Source organism: Cololabis saira, chromosome 23 (assembly GCF_033807715.1).
Source record: "Cololabis saira isolate AMF1-May2022 chromosome 23, fColSai1.1, whole genome shotgun sequence".
NCBI classification, from domain to species: Eukaryota; Metazoa; Chordata; class Actinopteri; order Beloniformes; family Belonidae; genus Cololabis; species Cololabis saira.
In genome coordinates, this window is record NC_084609.1 from 32,579,350 (window position 1) to 32,603,800 (window position 24,451).

Consider the following 24,451-nt stretch of genomic DNA (forward strand, 5'->3'; position numbering starts at 1 on the left):
AGCCAATCAGCACAGAGCCTCATTATCATAGCCCCGGCCACTCAGAATCCTGCATAGATAATGAGGTTAGAGAATGGGAAGATAAAGACATGGTTTAGAGGCTGAATTTCTAATTTATTTAGCAAAAACAATCAAAAGCTTGTTTTTAAGACATTCAAGTCCTGTTTAAAATAGGTATTAGATGCCATAATAGGTCCCCTTTAAGTTTAACTTGAATATTGCTTTTATGTCAAGATTTTTTATGAAATGTAGTACATCACAGGAATCATTCAAGTCAAAACAAACATAACATTATTTTCTCAGAAAGAAAGCTCAACTATTCATTGTTCTATCTTAGGAGCTTGTTGCTTTTGGTGTTAGTAATATATTTGGAGCAAGCTTCAGATCATTTGCAGCTAGCACAGCACTCTCCAGGACTGCAGTGCAGGAGAGTTCAGGGGGCAAAACACAGGTCAGAATTCAGACTCACCCATTGAACTTTTCTTCCCTTTATTAATATCAGATAATTACATTTTGCCTGTTTATACAATTACAGGTGGCAGGGCTGATCTCAGCCATGATAGTGATGATTGTCACACTGTCGCTTGGCTTCCTTCTGGAGCCACTTCCAACGGTGAGATTAAACTCTTAATATTATAACTCTCTCTCTCTCTCTCTCTTCTGTTAGTTTCTGTCAAATTTAAAGTCGCTTGTGTGAGTTTTGTCCAAGCACTACAGCATCCACCCATAACATGCATGTTAGGTTGACTTGTCCCTATTGATTATTAGTGTGCATGGTTGTTTGTTTTGTATTTCCTTGTGTGTTTCCGTGATTGACTGGTGACCCATCCAGGGTGTCACACTTCTTCCCTGATGACAGCTAGGGTAAGTTCTCCCCAACCCCACCCCCTATCTACCCTGAAAGACTGAAGTAGGTATATTTAAAAAAAAAAAATGAACGAATGAATGAAATATACAGTAGGAGTTGTAATGTAATTGCATGCTATAAGGTTGATGATAATTTTATTTTCTCAAACAAATGATCAATAATCTATCTATCACCCAAAACAGTCTGTTTTGGGGGCCTTGGTGATCATCAACCTGAAAGGAATGCTGATGCAGTTCAGGGAAATCCCATACCTTTGGAGACGGGACAAACCTGATTGTGTAGGTATTCAGTAACTTTCTTATCATCAGCATACTTTATGCTTACAAAACCCAACTTTACTATGAATTGAATGACCTGCCATTGAAATGAATCACTTGAGGTGTTTTTGTGCAGGTGGTGTGGATGGGAACGTGTCTGGCTGCTGTCTTACTGGGACTAGATCTGGGTCTGGCCGTGGGCTTGGGGATGGAACTGCTCACTGTCGTCTTCAGGACTCAGTTGTAATTATACTGTTATTATACTGTAATACTATACTGTTATTTATGTGAGATGTGCAAAAATGAAATACAAAGGATAACAGAAAAGAATGAAAGTGTCCTACAAAGCCATGTCATAAGCCTTAGATAATGTTCACACATTTTAAAATAATGGCGAATGATTTGAAGTACTGTATAACCATATTAACTGATAAGAAAAACAAAAACCATCCCATTAGCAATTGTTACTTGTTTACAAGATTGTTTTGAGAACAATAGTTTTAGATTAGATACAGGGACAGAGACAGAAGACTGAGGTGATTACAGGGACAGAGACAGAAGACTGAGGTGATTACCAGGACGGGGACAGCTCTGGTAGCTTCTAGCACAGAGCTGTAGAAAGTCTTGAGGACACTCCAGAGGAAGTCCGTCCCCCCAGCAGGTGTCCCTTCAGGCTGGGAAATATTAGTCCAGTCCTGTTTGTTATTAAGTTATTAACACTCAGGGATTTCCAATTCTCCTCTATGTCCCTATCCACAACCTGATGTTCCTCCTCTACGTCCATATCCACACCCTGATGTTCCTCCTCTACGTCCATATCCACACCCTGATGTTCCTCCTCTACGTCCATATCCACCCTGATGTTCCTCCACTACGTCCATATCCACCCTGATGTTCCTCCACTACGTCCATATCCACACCCTGATGTTCCTCCTCTACGTCCATATCCACACCCTGATGTTCCTCCTCTACGTCCATATCCACACCCTGATGTTCCTCCTCTACGTCCATATCCACACCCTGATGGTCCTCCTCTACGTCCATATCCACACCCTGATGTTCCTCCTCTACGTCCATATCCACCCTGATGTTCCTCCTCTACGTCCATATCCACACCCTGATGTTCCTCCTCTACATCCATAGCCACACCCTGATGTTCCTCCTCTGCATCCATATCCACACCCTGATGTTCCTCCACTACGTCCGTATCCACACCCTGATGTTCCTCCTCTACGTCCGTATCCACACCCTGATGTTCCTCCTCTACGTCCATATCCACACCCTGATGTTCCTCCTCTACGTCCATATCCACCCTGATGTTCCTCCTCTACGTCCATATCCACACCCTGATGTTCCTCCTCTACGTCTATATCCACCCTGATGTTCCTCCTCTACGTCCATATCCACCCTGATGTTCCTCCTCTACGTCCATATCCACACCCTGATGTTCCTCCTCTACGTCCATATCCACCCTGATGTTCCTCCTCTACATCCATATCCACACCCTGATGTTCCACCTCTACGTCCATATCCAGCCTGATGTTCCTCCTCTACGTCCATATCCACACCCTGATGTTCCTCCTCTACGTCCATATCCACACCCTGATGTTCCTCCTCTACGTCCATATCCACCCTGATGTTCCTCCACTACGTCCATATCCACACCCTGATGTTCCTCCTCTACATCCATATCCACACCCTGATGTTCCTCCACTACGTCCATATCCACCTTGATGTTCCTCCTCTACATCCATATCCACACCCTGATGTTCCTCCTCTACGTCCATATCCACACCCTGATGTTCCTCCTCTACGTCCATATCCACCCTGATGTTCCTCCACTACGTCCATATCCACCCTGATGTTCCTCCACTACGTCAATATCCACACCCTGATGTTCCTCCACTACGTCAATATCCACCCTGATGTTCCTCCTCTACGTCCATATCCACACCCTGATGTTCCTCCTCTATGTCCATATCCACACCCGGATGTTCCTCCTCTACGTCCATATCCACACCCTGATGTTCCTCCTCTACGTCCATATCCACCCTGATGTTCCTCCTCTACGTCCATATCCACAACCTGATGTTCCTCCTCTACGTCCATATCCACACCCTGATGTTCCTCCTCTACGTCCATATCCACACCCTGATGTTCCTCCACTACGTCCATATCCACACCCTGATGTTCCTCCTCTACGTCCATATCCACACCCTGATGTTCCTTCTCTACGTCCATATCCACACCCTGATGTTCCTCCTCTGCGTCCATATCCACACCCTGATGTTCCTCCACTACGTCCATATCCACACCCTGATGTTCCTCCTCTGCGTCCATATCCACACCCTGATGTTCCCCCTCTACGTCCATATCCATACCCTGATGTTCCTCCTCTACGTCCATATCCACCCTGATGTTCCTCCTCTACGTCCATATCCACACCCTGATGTTCCTCCTCTACGTCCATATCCACCCTGATGTTCCTCCTCTACATCCATATCCACACCCTGATGTTCCTCCACTACGTCCATATCCACCTTGATGTTCCTCCTCTACGTCCATATCCACACCCTGATGTTCCTCCTCTACGTCCATATCCACACCCTGATGTTCCTCCTCTACGTCCATATCCACCCTGATGTTCCTCCACTACGTCCATATCCACACCCTGATGTTCCTCCTCTACGTCAATATCCACACCCTGATGTTCCTCCACTACGTCCATATCCACCCTGATGTTTCTCCTCTACGTCCATATCCACACCCTGATGTTCCTCCACTACGTCCATATCCACCCTGATGTTCCTCCTCTACGTCCATATCCACACCCGGATGTTCCTCCTCTACGTCCATATCCACACCCTGATGTTCCTCCTCTACGTCCATATCCACACCCTGATGTTCCTCCTCTATGTCCATATCCACACCCTGATGTTCCCCGGAGTGAAGTGTTTTCCTCCGGGGAACATAATCATTTCCTTCATATGTGTGTGTTATATATTGAATATTGTAATGGACTTAGCTGAAAACACTGCAGTAAATCAGAAGATTGCCGCAGGCTCCACTCCTGAAATTCAGCAGCCAGTTCTGAAGCTGAATCCCAAACAACAGTATAACTCTATGGGGCCAGTTTAAATCACCTAAAAACTTTAGATATTTTACATCATGATGTAGCTGATGTACAGCACAGAGCCTCAATGTACCATGAAGTATCCTAAAGTGAGAACATGTCCAGCCAAAATAAACTCCTAAAGGTGCTATTATCCATCCTGGTGAGACAGCTATTCTATAGACTGAACTGTGGTGAAGTTTCCCATTTTCAAATGGGTGCAGCAACTCATATGGACGACTATCATTTCCTGTATATTTTTATAAAGGTTGTACTTAAACCGATCTTCAATAATTCAAGCTCTTTTTGTTTCTTACCAGCCCTCGTTGTTCCATCTTGGCTAACATCCCTGGGACTGACCTGTACAGAGATCGCAAAGATTATGTTCCTGTATGTATGTTAAATACAGTAAAATAAATGATGGCAATAAATATTGAAGTGTTTTAGTCCACTGTGCTTTCCTTCTCAGATAAATGAACCAAAGGGCGTCAAAATCTTCCGAATACCGTCCCCTATCTTCTTTGCCAACACGGAGTTCTTCAGAGACAAGCTTGTGGAGTCTGTATGTTTGACACACGTACTTTGTTACTGACTCGTTTATGTTGTTTTTCTCTGAGCATTCTCCCAACGCTGTCTTACAGGTTGGATTTAACCCTCTGAGGATTTTGCGTAAGAGGAACAAGGCCCTTGGGAAGATCAAAAAGCTTTTGCAGAAAAGAGATCATGACATTGAAGAGGTGGGCCATCAAACAATACACTATTAAAAATATATTTTTATGCTTATTGTCATGCCCCAGCGTTAACGTTAACTTTGGTTGTATGCATTATGTATTTGTCTGTTTAATCTCCGTGTTTGTACAATTGTGCCTCATGCTCATAAACTTGGTGATCCTTGAAAATGAAGAGAATTTTTTCAAAATTTTCATCAAAATAAAATCAAAGATTTTGGTCAAAATTATGAAAACAATGCGTATAAGTAAAACATTTTCATTCTGTATAAATGTTCTTGAATCTAGATGTTTGCATGATATAAGCTGAGGGCCTCCTACCTCCAGACTGTAACTGCAGAGTCTGTTTGTATTTCCCAACAGGAGGGATTTAGGGATTTCATCTGCCGAGCTGATCATTCTCATTTTAAAAAAGAGGAGCTGGACCTTCCAACAGATTCCAAGGACCTTTCATTTCAGATCAATTGGAATGCTGTCCTACCGTCCAAGATCAATGTCCCCAGAGTAGACCTTCACAGTCTGATCCTGGATTTCTCTGCTGTCTCCTTCCTGGATATTTCTGCTGTGAAGGGGCTGAAAGCGGTATACTATATACAGTATATACCCAATAAATACACTCACTGGCTGCTGTGCATGTGTGTATGCCTTTTCTTGTACAGTAATGAGCGGCTGACAAATAAATGTAAAAATAAATCCCTTTAAAGAAGCTTGAGGCCGGATTGTGGCAAGATTTATGAAAAAAATCAGTATACATTTTAAGTTTTCTAGTAATAATGTCAGATGAAGCGTTCCAAACCCAAAAGAATGAGCCCTCTAGTGTATCTCTCCTTTGCCTTGAACAGGCTGTGTGCTGCAAAATGTGCTGCAATTCGGTCCCGAATTTCCCGCGCTGGGCTGCGGATGTGACGTCACATGACGCTGCATGCACGTTCTTCCCGTTCTCCCGTGCCGGCTTCGCTGTTGGCTGCAGTACCCCCAACGACCGTCGTGGTGAAGGGTGGCGCTAGAGAGTCTCATTTCTTAAAAGGAGCCTCAAGCTCCTTTAATGAATCAGTCTACCAAAGTACAATATGCAAATTGTTATCAAATGACCATATTCAAGCATTCATGTTCAGGTACTGTTTGATTCATGAGAGAGGAAAAGTATTAATACATTAATATACTATTTATAGCAATTGTAATTCAAATTACCACTATAAGTAATAATAGAGCAACTAAGAGCCAGATGTAATCAAATAACATAATAGTTCTGACTACATATCAACTGACACCTTGTGCCTTCAGCCATTGATCAACTTCTGCTTATCTCCACAGACAATCAAAGAGTTTTTTCATGTTGATGTGGATGTTTATATAGTTTCCTGTGATGGTGAGTTCCATTATTATTCTTTAAAGGCACATTTTTATTTTGACCACATATTGAAGTAGAGCAAGAAACTCTGATCAAAAAACATGCATATATTAATGACTGCTCACACATGTTGACAGCCTCTATCCTGGAGAAACTGCACAGTTGCACGTTCTTTGACGCTGAGATTCAAACCGGCATCTTCTTCCCAACTCTACATGATGCCATGCTTTATCTACTTGAAAAAAATAAGGATGACAAAACTAAAGGCTGGGTGGTAAGAAACTCACTTGTAGGCAACACATCATGCTTATTTGACAGCAGAATATGAATTTGTAGATTTTATAGAAAAAGAAGGCTTTCAAGATGGTTGTGAGCAACTGGTACTGATATAGGCATCACTCTGGCTTCTCCTTCTGTGACGTTATCTGTTATCAGTTTTGTATATATGTAAAATAACTTAAATCGTTAGTTTTCATTAGAAAAGAAAAAAAAAACATACATACATTTGATTTGACTTGTACCAACCATGTTTAATGTAATAATGCAAGACAAGCTTTTTGAGAGCATCTTTTAGATGGGGGGGTCGTTGAGGGTCCTGCTGCTTCACTTGATTCCAATTAAAGATTGTTATCAATATGTCAACAAGTGCAACAGCAGTCTGGCCTTGTTGCTTCAGCAGGGACGCGTCTAAAACATGCAGGACTTATTTTAAACGTCTGTAGTAATCTGCTTATTTCCTCTCTCTGTTGCAGTTGAAAGACACCAGATTGTAGAACAACTGAATCCAGAAACAACTATTCATGAAGAACCTTTTTTCTTCAATTAAAAATTACAATAAAATGGTACTTTAATCATTTGAATCGACTGTTCTCTGTGCTGTCCCCATCCATTTTTGCCCCTCAGTAATTGTCAAACGTGTGACGCATACTTGTTTCTATGAGGTGCCGTGAGGGACATAATTATAAAAGCGTTCATAAACACATATGAAATCCACATCTTTTACACACTATACTGAAAACCTCTCACACTCAAGGCTGAAATATGGTTCTGCGTAAAAACGACGCCGTGCCTACGGCGTGTGGTTTGGGTCGACGCAGACCACACGCCGTCACCTGCGCCATCACTGACGTGCACCTCCCGAAAATTGTAACTACGCGTCGAGCGACGCAGACCACACGCAGACAGAGAGGGCTGTGATTGGTTCAATTGGAAGCGAAGCATTTCCGGTTTCCGGTTTGAAGCAGTAGTGAACTTTCAGGGCTCTTTTCTTCGTTTATATGTGATTTTTTTTGTTTTGTTTTTTTGCACAATAGTTGTCCTTATCTCTTTGATTTACTGTGACCGGAAAAAGTCGGATAAACCATTCAGAAAAAGATCGCTAACTAGCGGCTGCGGGGGGTACTGCACCGCGACCAAATGGAGTGACGGAGAAGTCCAAAGGGTTCATGACGGCGTCACGGCTGCGGCGTGTGCTCTGCTTTGGTGTGATGCAGAACCTTTATTCAGCCTTCACTTGTGAAATCTCTCATACACACACACACACACACACACTAGGGGTGTAACGGTATTTGTATTCGTCTCGTCCCGTCCCGTCACGGTACGGGCTTCACGGTTCGGTGCACGCAGTCATACGGCGAATACGTCTGACTGAATTAAAAAAAAAAAAAAAAAAATTAATCATCGTTTTTTTTCCCCTTATAAATATCAAAAGTCACGTTCCATTACAGACCTAAATGTGTGCTAGTCTGTGCATATCAATAAATATATGTGCAATTCATATATCATCATAAATTGTAGGCTATAATAACGATAAAATGTTCTAATTCTTAATTTACAACTGTCCTGAACGCATCAGGGCCCTGAGCCAACGCGGATTGGGCCTGATTTAAAAAGCCTGATTTATGGTTCTGCGTTAAAACGACGCAGAGCATACGTCATAGGGTACGGCGCAGTCTACGGCGAGGTTATGCGGCGATGCGCAACCCTCGCCGTAGGCGCTGCGTTGGTGCAACGCGGTACCATAAATCAGCCTTAACAGCCACAGCAAATTTGCCGTGAAGGAGATTAGCGCTAAAGTTTAAAAGAGGACTAAATTTGTACAAAGTTTTGAATGTTGTGTTTGACTTTTCCCGGCCGGAACAATGGCCCGAATGGCGCCAGAGGTTTCATCGGTACAGTGTAGCTACGAAGCTGAACAAAGAAGATGGAGAGGTACAGGTCTGTACACTGCTCTACTCGCTGGGGAAAGAAGCGGAACAAGTTTTTAAAACTTTCACATTTTCGGAAGAGTATGAGGAAGATCCGGATGATTATGAGACAGTTATGGCTAAATTGGATAATTACTTCGTGCCCAAAGTGAATACAATTCACGAAAGAGCCCGCTTCCATCAGCGCTCCAAGAAGCCAGGGGAGACCGTGGAGGAATACATCAGGAGCCTGCATGATCTCGCTGACACCTGTGCATTTGCTGATGCAAAGAATGAAAATATCCGTGACAGGTTAGTCATTGGGATAGGCTATTGGATAAAGAACTGTCAGAGAAGTTACAGTTAATGCCTGACTTGACGCTCAACAAAGCTGTAGAGCTCGTGAGGCAGTCAGAGCAAGTGAAACAGCATGTTAGTGAGCAAGGTTCTAATGCTGTATGTGCACAAGTCAGTGAAGTCGCACGCAAACAGGCGCCATACAGAGACAAGCAGAAAAACAGAAATGGACACGGGCACAACAAATGGGGCAGAGAGAGACAAGGAAATAAATGTTCCTGATGTGGTCGGGCGCATAGGAAAGAAGACGCGTGTCCAGCACGGAACGCTGAATGCCGCAAGTGCAAGAAACTGGGACATTTTGCGGTCGTGTGTCGCTCCCGTGTGGTCAACGAGGTTACTGCACCCTATGAGTACGGAGAACGGAGTCAAGCACATTTCCTAGGAGAAATAACAGACGTGGGAGATTCAAATGAAGCATGGACTGTGAAACTGCCTATACAAGGTATTGTAATAAACTTTAAGATCGACTCAGGAGCAGATACAAGTGTCATATCTGAAAAGACTTTTAATAAGCTAAGGTACAAACCACAACTTAGCAAACAAGCAAGAAGGCTAGAGAGCCCAGGAGGTACACTGGACTGTATGGGCAACTTTATAGCCACCACAGTTTGGAAAGAAAAAAGGTTCAGATTTAAAGTGAATGTGTTAAAAGGCTCACATAGCACCCACCTCCTGAGCCGTAATGTAGCTGCTGCCATGGGCTTAATAAAGCGGATAGAGGAGATCAAAAGTGCAGAAGAGCTGAAAGACCCCTATCCAGCAGAGGTTGGAAAAATGAACATAAAGCCAATCAAAATCATTCTAAAGGAAGATGCCATACCTTACAGTGTGACCACTGCCCGGCGTGTGTCAGTACCCATGCTCACAAAAGTAAAAAAAGAACTTGATCGCATGGTAAACAGTGGAGTGATACAGCCAATCAAAGAGCCGACAGAGTGGTGTGCTCCGATGGTTGCTGTACCAAAGAAGAACAAAGAACAGCCAAGAATATGTGTTGATTTAAAAATGTTAAATAAGGCTGTGAAGAGAGAAAAATATGTTCTACCCACCATAGACGATATTCTACCTAAACTCACAGGTGCCAAGGTGTTTTCTCTTTTGGATGCAGCCAGTGGTTTCTGGCAGATACCACTAGACACAGAAAGTGCCAAACTGACAACTTTCATAACCCCCTTTGGGAGATATTACTTTAACAGACTGCCTTTTGGGATCACAAGTGCGCCTGAAATCTTTCAGCGTGAAATGACTGAACTCCTGAAAGATCACAAAGGTGTTGCCATTTACATGGATGATATTCTCATATATTCAGACACACCAGAGGAACATGAAGAGAGGCTACAGAAAGCCCTGGACACACTCAAGAACGCAGGTTTAAAGCTGAACAATGAGAAATGTCTCCTGCGTCAGAGAAAACTCAACTATCTCGGACATTGCATTGATGAGCATGGCATTAGGCCAGATGAGGCCAAGGTCAGAGCTATTACTGACCTTGAGCCACCAAGCAACGTCCCTGGTCTAAGACGAGTCCTGGGCATGATTCACTACTTAGGCAGGTATTTGCCAAACCTGTCTGAGGTCACCAAGCAACCTCAATGACCTTCTCAAAAATGATGCTGCATGGTCCTGGAGTTCGGCACAGGAAAGTGAAAAAGCTCGTCACACAATCACCTGTGCTAGCGTTCTATGATGTGAATAAGCCAACCATTGTTAGTGCTGATGCTAGCAGTTATGGTTTAAGAGGAGTCTTATTACAAAGACACGATGGACAGTTGAAACCTGTCAGTTTTTGTTCCAGAACACTCACTGCGGCTGAACAGCGCTACGCGCAAGTCGAAAAAGAGTGTCTCGCTGCAGTCTGGGCTTGTGAGAAGTTTTCCAGATATCTGTATGGTCTAGACCCGTGATTCCCAACCCCCGGTCCCCGGACCGGTACCGGGCCGTAGAGCTGTTACTACTGGGCCGTGAAATGGCTTGTGTTCTGATCATAATTAGGGCTGCAATGATTCGTCGACGTTGCAGACAAAAAGCGATAATCAAAATTGTCGGCAATTGTCACCAGACGTTTTTTTCCCAATGGAGTGAGGCATCTCACTTCACTTCACTTCATACAATCTCTGCCGAGAGCCGCGCATGTCTCAGTGCAGCTGCGGGTAACAACACTTCAAAAGTTCGGGAGCATTTTAGCCTGGATACGGCGAATAAAAAGAACACTTGCAAGTAGGGTCGCCACCCGTTTTCATTAAAGCCCCATACACACGTCTGTCACACACACATCAACACTAAATTGATCAATAATAACAAAATAAAACACAGGAAACATTAAGGCCAGCAAAAATCTTTGTGGCGGGACAACAGGACCTGCTGCGTCTGTGCCCAGATCTTTATATCAGTGTTTCCCCTACCATTATATAGGCCTGGCGGGGCCGCCAGGCCAACGAGACCCCCCGCCAGGCCTAAAAAAAAAAAAAAAAAAAAAAAAAAAAAAAAAATCAATAGGAGCCTCTGCAGCTGTTCTGCAACGGGAGTCAACCTGCTTCGCTGCCTAGTAACGCTGCTGAGAGCCCGGGCATATTATTATGGGATGTATAGAGTTTGTGGCTAGTCAAAAAAAAAAGAAAAAATATCGCGGGCGACAGACAACATGATATAAAGAAATGTTTCTGCCAGGTCCGTGTGTTTGTGTTTGCATGAGACGCTGCAGGGAAGCATGAAGGAAAAAACCGCCCGACGACGCACCAGGCATCCGCTGGGTCCTAGCGCCAGCCATGTATGAGCGTTTTTCCCCAGTCAAATGCATGTAACTCTGTTATAACAAAACAGGTAAAACAAATATACAATGTTTAAATAATTTATAACTAATATAATCTCAATTGTGAATAGGGATGTTTTGTGGCATATGCCGTCAGCACAAGCAGCCGTTAAAAGAGAACCATCCCAGAGGGTCTTCATAGAGATCCCTCTGAAATATATTTCAGAGGGATCTCTATGAAAAAAGATATATCTAGAAAAGATGTGCTCAATGCTCATATGGGTCAGACCTTTCAGGCCCATGACGCTTTGGTTAAAGGTTAGATTAAATCTAATTATTTCATTGAAGTGATATCATTCAACAATATAGGCCTACAATGATTTTTAATGTAAAACTTTGTTATATTGCTACATGTCCAATATGCCGCGCGCCTTGTCTGTTTAGGATTTTTTCGGTGGGTACCACCGGGCCTGAAAAAAATTCTAGGGGAAACACTGTTATATGTTATTATTATATATATGTGTGTGTGTGCCAGACAGCGGGGAGGACTCGGGCTTCACCTCCAGGTAGGAGTTGGGAATTGGGAATTAAAAGTTCCGTATTGAACCAATACGGACATATATTATGCCAGGCCCGGTTCTACGATGGTGCATAAGCAAGCATTGCACCCTCAGTTTATGTGTTTACGTGCTCAGTTGAAAAGACGAAAAGAAAACTGACAATGCGCCAGCGTTAAGCCTGATTTATGGTTCCGCGTTAAATCGACGGCATGGCTACGGCGATGGGTACGCGTGCGACGCGCATCGTACGTTCGCGTCCCCACGTATCCTACCCCGTAAACTCTGCGTTGGTGCAACGCGGAACCATAAATCAGCCAGTGTCCGTCACTCATCTCCGTGCAGCAGTTTCCTGCAGCAGCAAGACGCTGCTCTCTGATTATGGCTCACAGTTTGAAAACCCCAAATAAAAAATAAATTAGAGAATATTTTATGAAATCAATAAACAATTCCATCATCAAAATTATATCAAATAAAGGTTCAAAATATCATGCTTTGCATGTAATAAGACTAGGTAATATATTAGTTTCACCTTTTAAGGTGAATTATTGAAATAGATTAACTTTTACACCAAATTCTAGTTGAATTATTGAAATAGATTAACTTTTACACCATATTCTAGTTGAATTATTGAAATAAGTTAACTTTTACACCATATTCTAGTTGAATTATTGAAATAAGTTAACTTTTACACCATACTCTTCACCTGAAGCATTTTTTTTGTCATATAATTTCATCCAAAACTTGTATAAATCGAAATGTGTTTCTTTGAGTGGCAGCCCTGTCATGGCTTGGCGGACAATAAGTTCTGGTACCCGACCGGACTGAACAGCGCAATGCACAGGTGCTGTATGCAGGTTAGGTTCAGTCAGCTGCAGAGATGAGCGGACCTCAACAAACCTCCATGAGTCGTTTCTTTACTGGTTGTTCGAGTAAAAGAAATAGTGATGAACAAGTGGAAAATCCTACCAAAAAGAAAAGCAAAAGCTTTAATCGCAAGTACGACATTATGTATATAAAATACGGATTTGTTGCAACGGGCGATTTGGAGGCGCCAAACCAACTATGTATTTTATGTGGAGAAACGCTCGCCAACGAAGCAATGAAGCCATCCAAGCTCCAAAGACACTCAAATACAAAACATCCTTCTTTCAAAGACAAACCAGTGGATTTTTTCGAAAGGAAAAAACGTGAGTTATATTTGCAGAAGCAAGTTTTAAAGGCCACAACATCAGCTAACGTCGCTGCAACGAGGGCTTCATCTCGTTGCTCACCGGATTGCAAAAGCTAAAAAGCCCTTTACAATTGGAGAGGAGCGAATACTGCCCGCTGCAAAAGACATCTGCCTCGAACTTTTGGGGGAAAAAGCAGCTGGCAAAGTGTTGCAGCGGTCTGGCAATTGAAATAGGCTGTTATTTTCGAAAAATGAGTCGCCACATGTTGGTGGATAAATATATGCACCTGAAACCATTGTAAAGTTAGTAAAACAATGATAGCCTGCATTTTAAAATGCATTGTTTTTTTCTAAAATGTTTATTAAAATTGACATAAATTGTCAACCGTTTTTTGTTTATTCTTCTGCTGGTCCTCGGCACAAAAAAGGTTGGGAACCCCTGGTCTAGACACCTTTATCCTGCAGAGTGATCACAAACCTCTCATTCCTTTAATTAACTGTAAAGATCTCAATTCTGTGTCTATGAGATGTCAAAGACTGTTGTTAAGAATGATGCGCTATAACCCTACAGCTGAATATGTTCCAGGCAAAGAACTGGTTATAGCTGATACCCTTTCCAGACATCCTCAGGCAGCCGAGACAGAAGAAGTTGCAGAGCTGACAAGTGAAATCCTGGCCTACGAGGAAGCGGTCCAGAAAGCGTGGCCCATCTCACCAACCAAGCTCGACCTGATCAAGCAGCAGACCCTGCAAGATGCTGAACTGCAAGCGGTCCAGCATTATGTGATTACAGGTTGGCCCCAGTATGCTGTTAAGGTGCCAGACAAGGTAAAGGCCTACTATTCTTCCAGACATGACCTCACCACATCTAATGGTCTGATTTTGTATAACGATAGAATAGTAGTGCCACACACAATGAGGCCAGAAATACTGCAGCGCATACATGATGGGCACCAAGGCATCGTAAAAAGCAGGGAACGTGCTAGGTGTAGTGTGTGGTGGCCTGGGATAAGTAAAGACTCATCTTCATCTTCTCCAGCTTTATCCGTTACCGGGTCGCGGGGGCAGCAGCCTCAGCAGGGATGCCCAGACTTCCCTCACCCCAGACACTTCCTCCAGCTCTTCCGGGGGGAGTCCGAGGCGTTCCCAGGCCAGCCGAAAGACATAGTCTCTCCAGCGTGTCCTGGGTCTTCCCCGGGGTCTCCTCCCGGTGGGACATGCCTGGAACACCTCCCTGGGGAGGCGTCCAGGAGGCATCCGGTACAGATGCCCAAGCCACCTCAGCTGACTCCTCTCAATGTGAAGGAGCAGCGGCTCGACTCCTCGAGCTCCTGCTCCTTCCTGCAGCGGCTCGAGCTCCTCCCGGGTGACCGAACTCCTCACCCTATCTCTAAGGGAGCGTCCAGCCACCCTGCGGAGGAAACTCATCTCGGCCGCTTGTATCCGCGATCTTGTCCTTTCGGTCACTACCCAAAGTTCATGACCATAGGTGAGGGTAGGGGCGTAGATTGACCGGTAAATCGAGAGCTTCGCCTTTCGACTCAGCTCCCTCTTCACCACGACGGTCCCGTACATCGACCGCATTACTGCGGACGCTGCACCGATCCATCTGTCAATCTCACGCTCCATTGTTCCCTCACTCGTGAACAAGATCCCGAGATACTTGAACTCCTCCACCTGAGGCAGGACTTCTCCACCCACCCGGAGAAGGCATGCCACCCTTTTCCGGTCGAGAACCATGGCCTCGGTCTTGGAGGTGCTGATTCTCATCCCTGCCGCGTCGCACTCGGCCGCAAACCGCCCCAGCACATGCTGGAGGTCCTGGTCTGATGAAGCCAACAGGACAACATCATCTGCAAAAAGCAGAGATGAAATCCTGAGGTTCCCAAACCGGATCCCCTCCGGCCCCTGGCTGCGCCTAGAAATCCTGTCCATAAAAATTATGAACAGGACCGGTGACAAAGGGCAGCCCTGCCGGAGTCCAACATGCACTGGGAACAAGTCTGACTTACTGCCGGCAATGCGAACCAGACTCCTGCTTCGATCATACAGAGACCGGACAGCCCTTAGTAGAGGGCCCCGGACTCCATACTCACTCAGCACCCCCCACAGAATGGCACGAGGGACACGGTCAAATGCCTTCTCCAGATCCACAAAGCACATGTAGACTGGTTGGGCAAATTCCCATGAACCCTCGAGCACCCTGCGGAGGGTATAGAGCTGGTCCAGTGTTCCACGACCGGGACGAAAACCGCATTGTTCCTCCTGAATCCGAGGTTCGACTATCGGCCGTAATCTCCTCTCCAGTACCCTGGCGTAGACTTTCCCCGGGAGGCTGAGAAGTGTGATCCCCCTGTAGTTGGAACACACTCTCCGGTTCCCCTTTTTAAACAGAGGGACCACCACCCCGGTTTGCCACCCCAGCGGTACTGTCCCCTTCCTCCATGCAATGTCGCAGAGGCGTGTCAACCAAGACAGCCCTACGACATCCAGAGACTTGAGGTACTCAGGGCGAATCTCATCCACCCCCGGTGCTCTGCCACCGAGGAGCTTACGAACCACCTCGGTGACCTCGGCTTGGGTGATGGATGAGCACGCCTCCAAGCCCCGACCCTCTGCTTCCTCAGTGGAAGGCATGTCAGTCGGGTTAAGGAGATCCTCAAAGTATTCCTTCCACCGTCCGACAATGTCCCCAGTCGAGGTCAACAGCTCCCCACCAGCACCATAAACGGTGGAGGCAGAGTACTGCTTCCCCCTTCTGAGGCGCGGAACGGTCCTCCAGAATTTCCTCGAGGCCGACCGAAAGTCCTCCTCCATGGCCTCCCCGAACTCCTCCCAGACCCGAGTTTTTGCCTCCAAGACTGCCCGAGCCGCGGCCCGCTTGGCCTGCCGGTACCTATCTACTGCGTCCGGAGTCCCACCGGCCAACATAGCCCGGTAGGACTCCTTCTTCAGTCTGACGGCATCCTGTACTTCTGGTGTCCACCACCGGGTTCTAGGACTGCCGCCACGACAGGCACCGGAGACCTTGCGTCCACAGCTTCGAGCCGCCGCGTTGACAATGGAGGCAGAGAACATGGTCCACTCGGACTCAATGTCCCCCGCCTCCCCCGGGATCCGAGAGAAGCTCTCCCGGAGGTGGGAGTTGAAGATGTCCCTGACAGAGGGCTCGGCCAGACGTTCCCAACAGACCCTCACAATCCGTTTGGGTCTGCCCGGTCTGTCCAACCTCTCCCTCCGCCAGCGCATCCAACTCACCACCAGGTGGTGATCAGTTGACAGCTCAGCCCCTCTCTTCACCGGAGTGTCCAAGACATGCGGCCGAAGGTCACATGAAACGACAACAAAGTCGATCATTGACCTCCGGCCTAGGGTGTCCTGGTGCCACGTGCACTGATGGACACCCTTATGCCTGAACATGGTGTTCGTGATGGACAAACTGTGACTCGCACAGAAGTCCAACAACAAAACACCGCTCGGGTTCAGATCGGGGAGGCCGTTCCTCCTAATCACGCCTCTCCAGGTATCACTGTCATTACCCACGTGAGCGTTGAAGTCCCCCAGTAGAACAATGGAGTCCCCAGTTGGAGCACTATCAAGTACTCCTCCCAGGGACTCCAAGAAGGCCAGGTACTCCCCACTGCTGTTCGGCCCGTAGGCACAAACAACAGTGAGAGACCTTTTCCCGACCCGAAGGCGCAAGGAGGCGACCCTCTTGTTCACCGGGGTGAACTCCAACACATGGCGGCTGAGCTGGGGGGCTATAACCAAGCCCACACCAGCCCGCCGCCTCTCACCCTGGGCAACTCCAGAGTAGTGGAGGGTCCAGCCCCCTTCAAGGAGCTGGGTTCCAGAGCCCAAGCTATGTGTGGAGGTGAGCCCGACTATCTCTAGCCGGTATCTCTCAACCTCACGCACAAGCTCCGGCTCCTTCCCCCCCAGCGAGGTGACATTCCATGTCCCCACTGTGAGGGTTTTGGTCCAGGGATTGGGTCGTCGAGGCACCCCGCCACGACTGCTACCCAGCCCACATTGCACCGGCCTGCCATGGTCCTTCCTGCGGGTGGTGAGCCTACAGGAAGGCGGGCCCACGTCGCCGTTTCGGGCTGAGGTCCCACGGGCAAAGACCCGGCCACCAGGCGCTCGCCTACGAGCCCCAACCCCAGGCCTGGCTCCAGGGCGGGGCCCCGGTGACGCCGATCCGGGCGACGTTACGGTCCTTTGTTTTTTCTTCACCATGTTTGGCTTGTGAACCGCTCTTAGTCTGGCCCGTCACCCAGGACCTGTTTGCCATGGGAGTCCCTACCAGGGGCGAAAGTGCCCCCGACAACATAGCTCCTAGGATGACTCGGGCACACAAAGTAAAGAATAGGGATAAGTAAAGAAATTCAGAAAATAGTCAGCACATGTAAACACTGTCAAGCGTCTCAGCCTACACAAAAAAGAGAACCCCTGATCACTACTCCACTTCCCAGCCGTCCATGGGAAAGAGTTGCCGCTGATATTTGTGAGATAGATAAACAATGCTATTTGGTAGTTGTTGACTACTTTTCAAGATACATAGAAATAGCCTATCTCAAAGACATGTCCAGTGAGACCACTAGAGCTAAACTGAAAAACATATTCGCCAGATGGGGAAGCCCAAATGTATTAATCACAGATAATGGCCCCCAGTTCTCAGGCAGAGCTTTTGCACAGTTTTCTCAGGAGAATGATTTTAGACACATAACAACTAGTCCTCACTATGCTCAGGCTAATGGAGAAGCTGAGAGAGCTGTACAGACAGCCAAAAGAATACTGAGACAGACTGATCCTTTCTTAGCCCTCATGAGTTATAGAGCGACCCCGCTGCAGGCCACAGGTGTGAGTCCATCCCAACTCATGCTTGGAAGGCAGATCCGCTCCACAGTTCCCACCTTGGAATCTAAGCTGCAACCTGCATGGCCAGATCTCCAACGAGTGAGGCAGACTGACGAGAAGGCTAAACAGAGCTACAAGCGTGCTTATGACAACAGGCATAATGCCAAACCCCTGCAGGAACTTGAACCTGGAAAATGTGTAGCTGTTAAGCTGGACAATGAACGTGGATGGACTAAGACAGCTACGGTGCTCAAACAATGTGACTCTCCAAGGTCATATTTGGTGCAGACAGGTAGCGGCGTGCTGCGCAGGAACCGTCGTCACATACGGCCCCTCCCATCTGATCCAGAAGTTCCAGTGACGAGTGGAGAGGGAAGCATTGAGCGTGATGGACAGTTGCACTCACCTGCTCCAGAGGTTGATCCAGCTCCTGCCACACCCCCGGTCACCATACCACCAACTCCGGCGCGTGTTACTTCCAGTGGCAGACTTGTGAGGCTGCCAGATAGATATAAAGACTATGTGCAGTAGTATAACAAAACTACCTGATGTCATTGCCTTAGTTCAGAAGGAATCCAGGTTAAGAAACTGCTTTATTAAAAAGATTGTTTAGTGTGAAATTACTGTTTTAATGAAGAGTGAGTCAGAGAGACTGTTGAGTTTCATAGAAAATGAATACTGAAATTGTTTCTCACTACTAAGTTGAAAGATGAAAAAAAAAGAAAAAAAATACACCTGAAGATGTGTATGTTGGTAAATTCATGGTTATGCAGATGTTTTAGGTTGGACTTGGTTCATGCTTATGTGTTCAATAATATACATTCTGTGCATACGTCTTAAAAGACTCAAAGAAAGGGTGATGTGTTGTAATGATGATACGCAGAGCGTAGGAACCAAGTGTGGTTGCGTAGAGACGGACCTTTTTAGAACGTAACACCAGCACGTGAGACCAGTTCATCATCCGAGTGTTAATTTGTTATAACGTGTTAATAAAGTGGACCAAAGACAAGTCGGTGACTCGGAGTCCTTTATATAACACTTCAAATGTTACCCCGTTTTCCACGTTACCTGGATTATTTTGGGTTATGGAAGAGTCAACTACCGTTGGTGAGTTGGTGTAACCTCCATAAATAATTTCTTTATCATAACGTTGTGGTATTCTTGACCACCTGCCTATTTTAATGAGCGTTGTATTGTTGTCAACTAGACCGCCGAGTCTATTCTCTGTTATAGAGCTCAGAAATTATGTTATAGACCGCTGTGTCTATCTATCTAAATAGATTGTGTAATTTTAGACCAGTTATGGTTTTTGTATTTAAGCTGTATCAAAGATGGAACTGAGTCAGTCCGTGACTATCTGAGTTTTCAGCGCCATGTGATTGACAGCTGTCAGGCCTGTGTGTGTGTGTGTGTGTGTGTGCGTGCGTGCGTGCGTTCTTCTGAACAAGTTTGTGACTTTACTCTGCTTTCTGCAGCATAGGCCTATAGGCTTGGCTCAATAAAAGTGAGAATAAATGTAGTTTGATGGGTAGGATGAGGTGTTGTTGAACGTTAAAATGAATATCATAAGGGCCCATGGAGAATGCTCCGCCCCCAGACGGCTCTGCCCATATGCAGCAGTAGAGGAGCCCGGGTTCAAGTATTTATTAAAAGTGCTCGAGCATGTCCCATGTCCCATCCCGCGCTCACATAAAAAACATACAAAATTAAAAACACTAATGCACAAGTTAAATGTTTTATTCTATTTATTTTACACTTTAATAAGAGAATGCTTAAAATGCTTTTTAGTTTTGTAGCCAATTGAACAAACTTTAACTTTCAAATGCTATGATCAAAATAAAGGAAGAAAAAACTTGTCTTATACATTTGGGACTTTTTGTATTTTTTTTTCTGTTGTACCGAACCCGTAACGAGACCCCTAAACCGAGGCACGTACCGAACCGTGACTTGTGTGTACCGTGACACCCCTAACACACACACAGGTGAAATCTCTCATACACATACAACTGGAAATGTATCCACTCACATATACAACTGAAATGTGCTCACAGATACTACTGAAAAACTCTTACACAAACTAGTGAAATCCGCTCATATATACAGTTGAACATTTTCCCTCATACACACACTGGTGAAATCCTCTCACACACACTGGTGAAATCCTCTCACACACACAGCTAGACATTATTGTTAAAAAAAAATTCATTTTTACAGTCTCTCCAAAACAGAACCTGATGGTTTCAGATCTTCCAAACACCTGAATCTGTTCAACGACACCTTCAGAAGACGCACGGTCCTTCCTTGAGCTAGCAATAGTGCATACATGTTATTTATATACAACTTTTGTTCTTTTATTTTTTTAACAATAAAGTTGCCATTTGTGAACATTCAGTGTTGTGATTTCTTTACAGTTAACATGATTCATTTGTCTTGTAACATAAATGAAATGATGAGGAATCGGAGTAAATAACTGTGGTGTACCTGTTGAGAATTCAATTAAATCTTCCTGTGTGAATTAGTGTGAAGACGAGGTGACCCGTTCCCTCTTCAGGGAACTAAAGGCTGATTTATGGTTCTGCGTTACACCAACGCAGAGCCTACGGCGTAGGGTATGCGTCGATTTAACGCAGGACCGTAATTCAGGCTTTAAGATCCGTTTACACCGTGTAACTGCATGCGAGCGTCCGACTATCACGCCGAGCTGCGTGACATCGGACGCTCTCTGTCCACACTGAAACCATTAAACTCTCTCTGTCCACACTGAAACCATTAAACTCTCTCTGTCCACACTGAAACCATTAAACACTCTCTGTCCACACTGAAACCATTAAACTCTCTCTGTCCACACTGAAACCATTAAACTCTCTCCGTCCACACTGAAACCATTAAACTCTCTCTGTCCACACTGAAACCATTAAACTCTCTCCGTCCACACTGAAACCATTAAACTCTCTCTGTCCACACTGAAACCATTAAACTCTCTCTGTCCACACTGAAACCGTTAAACTCTCTCTGTCCACACTGAAACCGTTAAACTCTCTCTGTCCACACTGAAACCGTTAAACTCGCGGCCAGTTAGGACAGTCCAATACAAAAAAAATAAAGCAATGGAATTGAGTTTGTCGCTGACGCTCGTTTGCATGGGACAAGCTTTGTGTACGGAGCCGCTGCTCTTCTGCCCGGAGAGGCTTTGCTCCCTCCCCTGCTACACGTCATTCAGGCAGCCAATCAGAACAGAGCCTCATTATCATAGCCCCGCCCCTCAGAATCCACGAGCCAATCAGCACAGAGCCTCATTATCATAGCCCCGCCCCTCAGAATCCCTCATAGAGAATGAGGTTAGAAGCGGTAAAACAAGAGACATGGCCCACTGGCTTAATTTCTGTTTTATGTAGAAAAAACAAGCTTTAGATTGTTTTTAAGACATTCAAGGCCTGTTTAAAATATACATTAAAGGAGCATGAGGCTCCTTTTAAGAAATTAGACTCTATAGCGCCACCCTTCGCCACGACGGCCGTTTGGGGTACTGCAGCCAACAGCGAAGCCGGCACGGGAGAACGTGGAGAACGCACATGCAGCGTCATGTGACGTCACATCTGCAGGACAGCGCAGGAAATTCCGGGCCGGAATTGCAGCACATTTTGCAGCACACAGCCTGTTCAAGGAGAGATACACTAGAGGGCTCATTCTTTTTGGTTTGGAACGCTTCATCTGACATTATTACTTTTTAAAACTTAAAACGTATACGAATTTTTTTCATAAATCCTGCCTCAAGCTCCTTTAAATGCCATAATAGGTCCCCTTTAAGCGAAAAAGGAGACAGACCTTTTTAGAAAAGTAAGGTGTTTGATGTTTAGATCTTAAAAGAAAAAAGTGTTTCATCCTTTTCTTTTACAGTAAGAGCGTGTAAATTGGTATATGAAAAAAACATATCTACATTATCTCAAACTCATCTTTCCATTTCTGAGCCGCATTCATTCATTTGCCGTAAAGACTGAAATAGGAGCGCACATGAACATTTAGGAGCGGCTGATTTGACCACGTAAGTACAAATGACGGCTGCTGGACCGCAGTGTCATCCAGCACATCTGTCCTGGAGTCTCTGCTGAAGCTATATATAAGATATTAAGTTGTTGCTTCAGTCAGAATGGTCATGGGCTGCTGAAAAGACTTTGCTCTATCAAGCAATCAAAATAAAATAGAAATGTTCAGTTGTGTTTGTGAGAGGATTTCACCAGTGTGTGTATGAGGGAAAATGTTCAACTGTATATACAGTGAGAGTAAAAAGTATTTGACCCCTTGCGGATTTTGTTGGTTTGCCCACTAATAAGGACATGATCATTCTATACTTTTAATGGTAGATGTATTCTAACATGGAGAGACAGAATATCAAAAAGAAAATCCAGAAAATAACTTAAAATAATTTATTTTAATTTATTTGCATTTCATTGAGGGAAATAAATATTTGATCCCTCTAGCCAAAAGCACTTAATACTTGGTGGCAAAGCCTTTATTTGCAAGCACAGCGGTCAGACGTTTGTTGTAGTTTACCACAAGGTTAGCACACATATCAGGAGGAATTTTGGCCCACTCTTCTTTGCAGATCCTCTCTAAATCATTAAGGTTGGTGGGCTGTCGCTTGGCAACTCGGACCTTCAGCTCCCTCCATAGATTTTCAATTGGATTGAGATCCGGAGACTGGCTGGGCCACTCCATGACCTTAATGTGCTTCTTCTTGAGCCACTCCTTTGTTGCCTTTGCTGTATGCTTCGGGTCGTTGTCATGTTGGAAGACCCAACCGCGGCCCATTTTCAGCTTCCTTGCAGAGGGGAGGAGGTTGTTCCCCAGGACTGCACGGTACATGGCTCCATCCATCTTTCCACTGATGCGGTGAAGTAGCCCTGTGCCCTTGGCAGAGAAACACCCCCAAAACATAATGTTTCCACCTCCATGCTTGACGGTGGGCACAGTGTTCCTGGGGTCATAGGCAGCATTTTTCTTCCTCCACACACAACGGGTAGAGTTCAGGCCAAATAGTTCCATTTTGGTCTCGTCTGACCACAGAACCTTCTCCCAATCACTTTGTGCATCTTTGAGGTGATCATTGGCATACTTTAGGCGGGCCTCCACATGTGCCTTCTTCAGCAGGGGTACCTTTCGGGCACTGCAGGATTTTAATCCATTGCGGCGCAAGGTGTTGCCAATTGTTTTCCTGGTGACTGTGGTCCCAGCTGCCTTGAGGTCATTCACCAACTCCCTCTGTGTGGTTGCAGGACGATTTATCACAGTTCTCATGATCCTTGCCACCCCACGAGGTGAAATCTTCTGTGGAGCACCAGACCGAGGTCTATTGATGGTCATGTTAAACTTCTTAGATTTTCTCACAATTGCACCAATAGTTGTTACTTTAATACCTAGCATCTTGCTAATGTTTTTGTAGCCAATACCAGATTTGTGCAGGTCAACAATCCTGTGTCTGAGGTCCTGAGAGAGTTCTTTGGTCTTACCCATGTTGGAGGGTTTGGAATCTGTCTGATTGTCTGATTCAGTGAACAGGTGCCTTTTATACAAGTGATTAGTTAGAACAGGTGTCTTCAATTCAGGTAACAGGTTGATTGGGAGTGTATAACTGGTCTGTGAAAGCCAGAACTCCTAATGCATACTAGGGGATCAAATACTTATTTCCCTCAACGAAATGCAAATAAATTAAAATAAATTATTCTAAGTTATTTTCTGGATTTTCTTTTTGATATTCTGTCTCTCCATGTTAGAATACATCTACCATTAAAAGTATAGAATGATCATGTCCTTATTAGTGGGCAAACCAACAAAATCAGCAAGGGGTCAAATACTTTTTACTCTCACTGTATGAGCAGATTTCACTAGTTCAGTATCTGTGAGTGGATACAGTTCCAGTTGTATGTATAAGAGCATTTCACCTGTGTATGAGATATTTCACGAGTGTGAGAGGTTAGTGTGTAAAAGAGTTGGAATTCATGTTTATGAACGCTAATTCAGAATTATGTCCCTCACAGCACCTCATGTTTCAGTTCAATGTATTACAGTTTTTAGTATTTGTCGTCACTAGGCTGTATTTGGACTCCACTATGGTTCCTCTTTACGAAATGTTTTTACAATAAATCCTTAGCTGTATTACGTCAGTGGAGTATAATCGAGTACTCAGTTTTCAATAACTCAGTGAAATATATTAGTCAGGATGAAAATATCAAAGAAATGAAGAAACTGCAG

At 45.1% G+C, this 24,451-nt stretch overlaps 1 protein-coding gene across 2 annotated transcripts in view; it reads left to right on the forward strand.

The window, feature by feature from the left end:
• slc26a3.1 (solute carrier family 26 member 3) overlaps nucleotides 1-7,176 on the forward strand; it is a 19,604-nt gene extending 12,428 nt beyond the window's left edge. For both annotated transcript variants that reach the window (XM_061715183.1, XM_061715184.1), the window contains exons 9-19: nucleotides 338-451; nucleotides 536-613; nucleotides 1,051-1,146; nucleotides 1,262-1,368; nucleotides 4,558-4,627; nucleotides 4,707-4,799; nucleotides 4,879-4,974; nucleotides 5,329-5,547; nucleotides 6,280-6,334; nucleotides 6,454-6,590; nucleotides 7,069-7,176. In XM_061715183.1, the coding sequence (XP_061571167.1) occupies nucleotides 338-451; nucleotides 536-613; nucleotides 1,051-1,146; nucleotides 1,262-1,368; nucleotides 4,558-4,627; nucleotides 4,707-4,799; nucleotides 4,879-4,974; nucleotides 5,329-5,547; nucleotides 6,280-6,334; nucleotides 6,454-6,590; nucleotides 7,069-7,089 (1,086 nt within the window). In that variant the 3' untranslated portion in view covers nucleotides 7,090-7,176. The remainder of the gene's footprint in view (nucleotides 1-337; nucleotides 452-535; nucleotides 614-1,050; nucleotides 1,147-1,261; nucleotides 1,369-4,557; nucleotides 4,628-4,706; nucleotides 4,800-4,878; nucleotides 4,975-5,328; nucleotides 5,548-6,279; nucleotides 6,335-6,453; nucleotides 6,591-7,068) is intronic.
• Nucleotides 7,177-24,451: the final 17,275 nt, after the last annotated feature.